This window comes from Colobus angolensis, unplaced genomic scaffold (assembly GCF_000951035.1).
Source record: "Colobus angolensis palliatus isolate OR3802 unplaced genomic scaffold, Cang.pa_1.0 Scaffold2, whole genome shotgun sequence".
Taxonomy (NCBI): domain Eukaryota; kingdom Metazoa; phylum Chordata; class Mammalia; order Primates; family Cercopithecidae; genus Colobus; species Colobus angolensis.
The window spans coordinates 7,455,124-7,465,248 of NW_012115154.1; the positions used below are offsets into that span (position 1 = coordinate 7,455,124).

At 41.8% G+C, this 10,125-nt stretch overlaps 1 protein-coding gene across 1 annotated transcript in view; it reads left to right on the forward strand.

Moving 5' to 3' along the window:
• UBN2 (ubinuclein 2) overlaps nt 1-8,953 on the forward strand; it is a 75,279-nt gene extending 66,326 nt beyond the window's left edge. Inside the window, exons 16-18 of the mRNA XM_011941559.1 lie at nt 3,354-3,582; nt 4,001-4,093; nt 8,490-8,953. Coding sequence (XP_011796949.1) covers nt 3,354-3,582; nt 4,001-4,093; nt 8,490-8,539 — 372 coding nt within the window. The 3' untranslated portion in view covers nt 8,540-8,953. The remainder of the gene's footprint in view (nt 1-3,353; nt 3,583-4,000; nt 4,094-8,489) is intronic.
• Nucleotides 8,954-10,125: the final 1,172 nt, after the last annotated feature.

Here is a 10,125-nt window from a genome sequence, read left to right on the forward strand (position 1 = left end):
TAGCCAGGATGGTCTCGATCTCCTGACCTTGTGATCCGCCCGTCTCGGCCTCCCAAAGTGCTGGGATTACAGGCTTGAGCCACTGCGCCCGGCCACTGGTTCATTTTTAAGTTGATGCGGGATCTTTTCTATCCTGATTGCATTAAGATACTATTATCTCTAACTTGGTAATTTTTTCCTAAATGCACCCACTTTGTATATCGTAGTTGGCACAGTACAGGAAAAGACTGGCAAATAAAAACTGTCAGGTTCAAACATGGAGTGGTGAAGGTTTGTACTTACCTGTGAGAGAAAATTTTGGCAGAAAAGAATGGGTTTGTTGACTATAATGTCATCATTTTATGATACCTGAAAACTAAGGTTTCAAGCCTAAGTGACTGGAAAGAATGGAATTCCCTGGTGAAAGCAGTTGACAGAAGATGGGGGAACCCAATGGAGAAGATGATTTCAGCTTTGGATATGTCAAGTTGGTGCTAGATATTCAAGCGGAATTACTCTGTTAACTCTCAGATATACAGGATGGAAACAGATGAGAGGCCAGAACTACGGATATAAATTTCAGTTGTAAAATTTGTTATTTTTATTAACAAATAAAGGAGAACAGGGGAGGGAGGCAGTTAAAGAACCAGAAAGAAGGCCGCTTGTGGATATTCTTCATTTGTTTGTTCAGCAGTGGCATAACCTCTTGAGTATATAAATATATGTAATGTTATGTGGCATGTGTGTGTGGAAAGATTGCATTTTTCTTATACATTAAGAAATACCCCACCAGCAGCAAAAGGACAAAGATTTTTAAAAGAATAAGTCCTTAATTAATAATGCTTATTGATACACATAATAAAACTGGAAAGAGCTAACATTTATTATTTTTAAAATAGTCAACAAATTCCATTTTTCTGATCAAATTTAGATTTGGAGGTACACGGTGGCTCACGCCTATAATCCCAGCACTTTGGGAGGCCAAGACAGGCAGATCACTTGAGCACAAGAGTTCGAGACTATCCTGGCCAACATGGTGAAACCCCATCTCTACTAAAAATACAAAAATTAGCTGGGCATGGTGACACATGCCTGTAGTCCCAGCTACTCAGGAGGCCGAGGCAGGAGAATTGCTTGAACCCAGGAGGTGGAGGTTGCAGTGAGCCAAGATCGCAGCACTACACTGCATCCTGGGCAACAGAGTGAGACTCCATCTCAAAAAAACAAAACAAAACAAAGAAAACAAAAAAAATACAAAGTTTTGACCAGGAAAATTTGGATTTGGTAAAATAAGACTACAAAAGAAATCTCAGAATGACAGAAACTGTAATAGATAATATATAATAATGAGAAAATTTGATTGTATTAACTCCCTGTTGGTAAGTAAGTGCACATAGAAAAGAAAAATGTTGGCCAGGCATGGTGGCTCATGCCTGTAATCTCAGTGCTTTGGAAGGCCTAGGTGTGAGGATTGCTGGAGCCCAGGAGTTCGAGGCTAGCCTGAGCAACATAGACCCCGTCTCTACAAAAACATTTTAAAAAGTTAGCTGGGTCTGGTGGCACACACCTGTAGTCCCAGCTACTTGGGAGGCTGAGGTGGGAGGATCACTTGCACCCAGGAGTTTGAGTCTGCCATGAGCTACAATTGTGCCACTGCTCTCTAGCCTGGGTAACAGAGTGAAACCCCGTCTCTCAAAAATTAATAATAAATCTGTTTTTAAAAAAATCAAAATGGAAAAAATTTAATTGTTGTGTAGAAAACTGTTCAAAGAATTAAACTAGGTATAGGAATACATTTGCCAGGCGTTCTGGCTCACGCTATAATTCTAGCATTTTGGGAGGCACAGGCAGTGAGGAGATCACTTGAACCTAGGAGTTCGAGCCCAGCCTGGGCAACATGGTGAAACCCTGTGTATAATAAATACGAAAAATGTTAGCCAGGTATGGTGGCATGTGCCTGTAGTCTTAGCTACTCGGGAGGCTGAGGTGAGAGGATCACTTGAGCCTCCAGGAGGTTTGAGATGGCAGTTAGCTGTGATTGCACTGCTGTACTCCAGCGTGGGCAACAGGAGACCCTGTCTCAAAAAGGGGGCGGAGTTTGGGCAGGGGGAATATATTTAAGTAAGTTCTCTGTGAAAGCCCATCGAGGTCAGCATATTTCTTATTTATTTTATTTTTTTAAAGTCCTCCCTGCAGTCCAAATATGTTAGCATATTTCTGATTTCAGTGTTTTTATTCGTAAACATGGCATCAAAGCCCAGGTAGGGGAGTGTGAAAACACTGTCCAGTTTATCTTTTACCTTAAGAAGTGTAATTTCAGAAAAGTAATAAAGTGAAAACCGCTTTCAGGAGTTAAGTGACTAGAACTAAGGAAACTGAAGTCTGTCATTCTGTTTGATAATAAAAGGAAGACAAATTAGATAGTGGCTAGGAATCGAGGAAGAGCTAGAATAACGGCGTGGTTATAAAAAGAAATAATAAGTTTCTGTATCTGAGAAGGCAGAGGAAACATGGAAGAGGTGCAGTACTAGATATTTGTACAAGAGAGTTCTACATGGTGAGAATTCATGGTGTAAGTCAGGTGGTTAGCTTTGGAGAAGGGCAGGTGAGGCTCATGGCGAGGAAGAATGCCTCGGCCTGGTCTCTCTAAGCTGATGTGATGACAGTAAAGGATATTGGGTAGGGCCCTGAAAGCAGCAGTCTAGAGCAGCCGCTGCAGGAAAGATGATGAGACAAATAGTAAAGTGGGCCGGGCGCGGTGGCTCAAGCCTGTAATCCCAGCACTTTGGGAGGCCGAGGCGGGCGGATCATGAGGTCAGGAGATCGAGACCATTCTGGCTAACCCAGTGAAACTCCATCTCTACTAAAAAAATACAAAAAACTAGCCGGGCGAGGTGGCGGGCGCCTGTAGTCCCGGCTACTCGGGAGGCTGAGGCAGGAGAATGGCATGAACCCAGGAGGCCGAGCTTGCAGTGAGCTGAGATCCGGCCACTGCACTCCAGCCTGGGGGACAGAGCGAGACTGTCTTAAAAAAAAAAAAAAAAAATAGTAAAGTGAGCATTTTCAGAGACCCAGCCGAAATTGCATGGGATTGTTTACTCATGGTTCAGGTATTTGGGCTAGGAGGCAAAAGTGGAGGAGTGCGAGTGTAAGGTTGGGAATTAGTAGATTGAGAGAGTGTGTGAGTGTTCATATAAGTGCCACTAAAATAACAGCATCTGAGGAACCTGCGGTGGTAATGAAGAGCGTGTCTCACAACGTTTCTGTCAGAGCAGATGTAAAGCACAGTCTTGCATCTGTGAGGATGTTATAGAAAATAAATCAATTTGGATTACTTTATTTCTTATGTATTTTGACCCCTGGTTTCTGCACAGTCCACAGCAGGAGCATCATTATTGGCTAATGCCTCACCTCTGACTCTCATGACATCACCTTTGTCTGTAACAAATCAAAATGTGACTCCTTTTGGGATGCTGGGTGGCCTTGTTCCAGTGACCATGCCCTTGTTTCCCTTGGAGATATTTGGCTTTGGAACGGACACAGCTGGAGTGACAACCACCTCGGGATCTACCTCAGCCGCTTTCCACCATAGCCTAACTCAGAGTAAGTGGGGCTCTTCTGTTTGCTTGGGCTGTCTAGCTTGACAGAACAGGAAACCTTACAAATTTATTATTAAGAGTAGTCCAGTTGGAGTTAATGAAGATTATAGTTTTTTCTTAAGAAATGCAGTTTACATATATATAGTAAGTAAAATTATTGGACACCGGGGTTTTATATACAGTTTTTAAGCTATCTGTACCACATTTCCATCTTAATGAAATTTTTAAGAGGAAGTCAGTTGTGTTGGGTTATGTGCGCATACATACATTAAAATCAGTAAATTTTTAAAAACGTGCTCTAGTTTTAGAAGGCCTTCGAAGTCAGGTGCTGTGCCTGCATTACATAAATCAGTTTTCATTTTTGAACTAAAAGGGCTCCAATCTGAATTTAAAGATGACTGACAAGTCTGTTTTCCTCTCAGATTTACTCAAGGGTTTACAGCCAGGAGGAGCCCAGCATGCAGCAGCGCTTTCCCACTCACCTCTGCCTGCACACTCACAGCAAGCATTTCACGGTGAGGACGCCATCTCCTTCTTCATCTCTTTCTCATTTGTATAGGCTTGTAGATACGGATTATACTTTTCTGAAAACAATGTGAATTGAATCACAAAGGCTGGAAAATGCAAATTTTCATAGACTGAATCCTCATTCCTCATTAGCAACTAATTCCTTTTAAGAGGAAGGAAATAGGTAAACGAGATCTTCTGTAGTCTAAAAGCCTTTTTGAAGGTGTTTATTATGTGGAAATGATGACTGAGAGGATTCATAAGATGGTTAAAAGTTATGTATAGTAATGATAATTGTTTACATTTATTGAAAGCTTACTAAATGCCACACAGTCTTGTGACAGCTTACATGGATAGCTAACTTAGTCCTTAGATGACGGTCCCCATTTTACAGATCACAAAACTGAATCAGAGAGGTAAGCAACTTGCCCAAGGTAATACACAACTTGCCCAGATAACAAATGCTTGATCTGAGATTCAAACCCAGGAAGTCTGACTCCATGACCTGTATTCTTAGTCATTAAATGTCTCAGCATTTTAGCAGAGATGAAATTAATATGATCCTGCCAGGCACAGTGGCTCACTCTTGTAATCCCAGCACTTTGGGAGGCCAAGGTGGGCAGGTCACTTGAGGTGGGGAGTTCAAGACCAGCCTAGCCAATATGGTGAAACCCCATCTCTACTAAAAATACAAAAGTTACCTGGGCCTGGTGGCACATGCCTGTAGTCCCAGCTACTTGGAAGGCTGAGGCAGGAGAATTGCTTGAACCCGGGAGGTGGAGGTTGCGGTGAGCTGAGATCACGCCACTGCCCTCCGGCCTGGGCAACAGCGTAAGACTGTCTCAAAAAAAAAAAATTAATATGATCCAAGCTGTATGCATTCTGTCCTTGTAGGCAGCCAGATCGCTCTGAAATCTGACATTAGGCAGTCAGATTAGGCAGTGTGCCAAATACACTGGGCTCCAGCTTCTCGTTTTCCCCAGCAGTTGACCTCCATAGACGCTGATATTATTCTGAAGCCCATTTTCAGGATCTTTTGAGCAGAAATAACTGCTCAGCTGCCCTCTTAACTTTGGAAGTTGACTAGGCCTCACTTTTTTTTTTTTTTTTTTGGCCACTGAATCAAAATAAAAATGATCTTTGAACCAGTTTACATTAACCACAGTACAGAGATGGGAACTGAGGAGCAATCTTGAGGCAACAGATTGCCATTAATCCTCCAAAAGAACTAAGTGGTGAGCTGTCCCAGTCTTACCCTTGAGAATGAGCATAAAACCACGGTTATGTAAAATGGGTAACAGAGAGTCGTGGCACAAATGTCAGCAATCCCAATCTTCCTGAACTCTGACTAGTTTAAATATCTAAAGAGAATTGCCCTGTGACTAAAGCAGTTCCTCTCTGGGTGTAGACAACTGCTTGGTATAATGAATCCAGCTGAGGGTAGTGTACTCATGAGTAGATTGGCATGAATGTGGCCACCTGCAAGGAATTAAACAGGCAGGATTCTCATGGCTCAGAAAGACCCCAGTGTTCGCTCTTACATGAACTATCTCGTTTATCAGTGCAGCACTGCTATTCCAGAGGGAGAAAGGAAATATGACTATCAGTATTTTCCAAATAACTAAAGTTAAAAAGTTTAAAATTTTTCAACCAGGCATGGTAGCTCATGCCTGTAATCCCAGCATTTTGGGAAGCCAAGGCAGGCAGGTGGCTTGAGTCCAGGAGTTTGAGACCAGCCTGGTCAACATGGTAAAATGCTATCTCTACAAAAAATTTTCTGGGCATTGTAGTGTGCCTCTGTAGTCCCAGCTACCCGGGAGGCTGAGGTGGGAGGATCACCTGTAGCTGGGAGGTCGAGGCTACAGTGAGCTCTGATTATGCCACTGCACTCCAGTCTGGGTGACAGAGAGTCTGTCTCCAAAAAAAAAAGAGTTTAAAATTTTTCCCCTAAGAAACATTTTAAGGCCGGGCGCGGTGGCTCAAGCTTGTAATCCTAGCACTTTGGGAGGCCGAGACGGGCGGATCACGAGGTCAGCAGATCAAGACCATCCTGGCTAACACCGTGAAACCCCGTCTCTACTAAAAAATACAAAAAAAACCTAGCTGGGCGAGGTGGCGGGCGCCTGTAGTCCCAGCTACTCCGGAGGCTGAGGCAGGAGAATGGCGTAAACCCAGGAGGCGGAGCTTGCAGTGAGCTGAGAACCGGCCACTGCACCCCAGCCCGGGCGACAGAGCAAGACTCCGTCTCAAAAAAAAGAAACATTTTAAAGTATAAGTCACTGAACTTGAGGATCAGACTTGGATTTTTGAATTACAGAACTACCAGTTTGAATAGGTTTAACTTGTTTGAACATCACTTTCTCTTGCTTGTAAACTGGAGACAACAAATGTTTTTAATGACTTCATATGAGAATCTAATAAAAAAATAATTGATTTAAAGCTTCTAGCATGGCACCTGGTGCATAGTAAGAGCTCAATTAATGTTAATTAATTTTTTTTTTTTTTTTTTTTTTTTTGGAGATGGAGTCTCGCTCTGTCACCCAGGCTGGAGTGCTGTGGCCGGATCTCAGCTCACTGCAAGCTCCGCCTCCCGGGTTCACACCATTCTCCTGCCTCAGCCTCCCGGGTAGCTGGGACTACAGGCGCCGCCACCTCGCCCGGCTAGTTTTTTGTAGTTTTTAGTAGAGACGGGGTTTCACCGTGTTAGCCAGGATGGTCTAGATCTCCTGACCTCGTGATCCGCCCGCCTCGGCCTCCCAAAGTGCTGGGATTACAGGCTTGAGCCACCGCGCCCGGCCTGCCTTAATGTTAATTAATTTTATCTAGTGTAAAAGCTCAGTAAAATTTTTCTGTAAAGGGCCAAATAGTAAATATCTTAATCTTAGTCTTTGCAGTCCATATGGTCTCTGTCGCCACTACTCAACTGACCATTGTAGTGAAAAACAACCATAAGGAATATTTAAACAAATAAGTATGACTATAAATAAAACTTTACATACAAAAGCAAGCAGGGAACCAGATTTGGCCTATGGGCTGTAGTTTGCCAAACCCTGGTCAAATTTGTTCCTTTTCACCTGTGTATTTCTGCCATTCATGCCTCTTCCCTCAGAATAAAAGGTTTCCTTTCCCTGGCCTTTGCTGTCAGACCTGGGTTGTCTTTGAGGCCTCATTTTTCTTGCTAAGGCCATGACCTGTTGGAGACTTTCTCCATATTCTGTTGGCTCTCCAGGTCATGGGGCCCTACCCTTGCCCTGGTATCCCCCTTTCCTCTCCTCCTGGTCAGTTTTTGTAGGTAATTTAGTTGAGGATTAAATGCAATAATCAACATTTTTTCTGCAAGCATTTAAACAGCAGTGTGTAAAAATAGAAATTATTTTGAACTGGCACACACCGGTGGTCCCACTACTTAAAAGGCTAAGGCAGGAGGGTCACTTGAGCCCAGGAATTTGAGGCTGTGGTGTGCTATGATCGCGTCTGTGCATAGCCACTGCGCTCCAGCCTGGAAAAACATAGCAAGACTCTCTCTTTAAAAAAGAAACAGCCGGGCATGGTGGCTCACGCCTGTAATCCCAGCACTTTGGGAGGCCAAGGTGAGTGGATCATGAGGTCAGGAGTTTGAGACCAGCCTGACTAACATGGTGAAACCCCGTCTCTACTAAAAGTACAAAAATTAGCCGGGCGTGGTGGTGTGCACCCGTAATCCCAACTACTCGGGAGGCTGAGATAGGAGAATTGCTTGAACCTGGGAGGCAGAGGTTACAGTGAGCCCAGATCACGCCATTGTACTCCAGCCTGAGCAACAGACTAAGACTCCGTCTCAAAAAAAAGAAAAGAAAGAGCATTGTCCCATTAGCAGACTTTTCCTGTCACTTAAAGCTAGGTTAGAATGAGCACACAGACTCAGCTGAATGTTTTTCACTACAGATTAAAAGTTTGCTACGTTTGTTTACACAGTCAGGAATTATGAAATGCTGTGTCCTGGCTTGAAATTTTATTTCACTTACAAAAAAAAAAATGAAGTTGACCTGTCTTCTAAAGGAATTGAAAGATGTAGTGGGTCCCTCTGAGGTAGGAATTGTGTCTTCTGGTTCCTTGATAACCCTCTTACAGCATTTGACACAATTGGCGGGGACGTAAATAATAAAAACTTATTGAAATGGTATTTATAGAACACTGAAAACCACAGTCATTTGAGAGAAGAGGATCATTTTTCTTGAGTTTTTATCTCCATGATGTTTTATCAACCTCTAGAATGCTATATGGCATGCAAGATATTAAAAGTTATATCTTTTCCGAGATGTCATCCACAAAAGATAAAAGTTAATTGTTCTTTTTGCTTTGTTTTTCTTACCTGGTTTTTTTTAACATATGGACCCATACCAATTTAATATCTCTTTTTCTCAGATGGAGGCCAAAGTAAAGGGGACTCTAAATTACCACGGAAATCTCAGTGACTGCCCAGCAAGCAAAGGAGACGAAATGTTTAGTTGACTGATGGAATCTACCTGATGGGAAAGTACTTATGTGGTCATAGGGCTGCTGTTTCTGTCGATGTTTACATTCTCTCGTCCCAAGCACTGTGGTGAGGAGGAAAAAGAAAAGAAAACATTACTTGAGCAAAGCCAGGTGCAGGAGGAAGAAATGCTTTTGTGCAAAGTTAGTGACCTTTGGTCTCTTCTAAAGAATGACAAAGTTACCGTATTAATAGACTTGAAAGAGACTCAGTTGTCAAACCCACAGAAATACAAATTTGATTTTTCCCGGGGGAGGAAGAAGGAAGTCAAGAGAATTTGGGCAAACTCCATCCATCCTGGGGGTTGGATCTGAACACTTAATAGACATCATTGCTAATAAAAGGCATTAAAAACTGGAATTAGGCCAGTTTGTCAGGAATAATGATCATGTCTATTTGAGTGGACTGTGTAGCAAATTTGCCACAAAAAATAATAACAATAGTGATTCTATCTCCGATATACAGTAGCTGAAGAAATACCATACCCTCAAAAATCCTGAACAAACTTGAATCTTCTCCAGTGTGTAGCAACTCCCCTAAATCAGTGGACTAAAGATCCTTCAGGAAAGTTATTTTAGCACAGTGATATATATTATTAAATCATCTAGATTTTTAAAAATCAGGAAGTTGAGCCTGTTGCTCTGAAGAGATGAAACCTAGATGTCCCCTTTTTGTAAAAGGGTCAATTTCATCTTCCATTCAGGAGCAGGTACTTAACTCTTTTCTTCAGGTGATTTGTGCATCTAGTATTGACTGGTTAATTCTTATTTCCATTCTTGATGTTAAAATGTGACTGTGTTCACATTTTTCTCTTGAGAAATGGGGATCTTTACAGGGTTATTGCTTTGCTGCTATTAGCCCTTGCAGCAACATAATCTCTTAAGTTTCCCCAATTCATCTAACTTCACAACTTCTCCTTCTGTTCTTTTAGCTAGTGGTCCTTCAGGTGATTATTAGCTGTTGGTATAAACAGGTAGAAATGTACACTATGTTTCTTCATTGGTCATTCAAATGGCATGAATATAGTTTTCGAATTTTTAAGATGGTATTTTAAAGGGAGGAATCACATTAGGATCACAATCACAATGTATTTTTACTCCTTGTATCCAGTGTAGTGAAATTGTTTGGAGCATTTGAGATCCTAAAGCTTTACTAATATTTACTCAGTGTATTGATATGTGAGTAAATCTGCAGCAAATAAGACTCCTTAGTTATTATAGCTTCCTTATGCAAATAGCATATTCAACAAAGGATGTTAAGGGAAAAATTTATGGTTCTCCTTGGATGCATTTGATTTGATGTTTTTTGTTTTTTGTTTTTTTTTTTTTGGCTGTATTATTCTAGTTTTTTAAGCTTCTCTATATTTTCAAACTGTATCAGAGAATGGTGTAAACTCTAAATGGTATAAGCTTGATCCATTTGTAATGACACACTAACCTAAAAAAACAATAGACTGGTAGTGGCAACATTTCTTGCATATGTGTTTATTACACATTACCCTATACCGTTAGATTACTCAATTAAGAG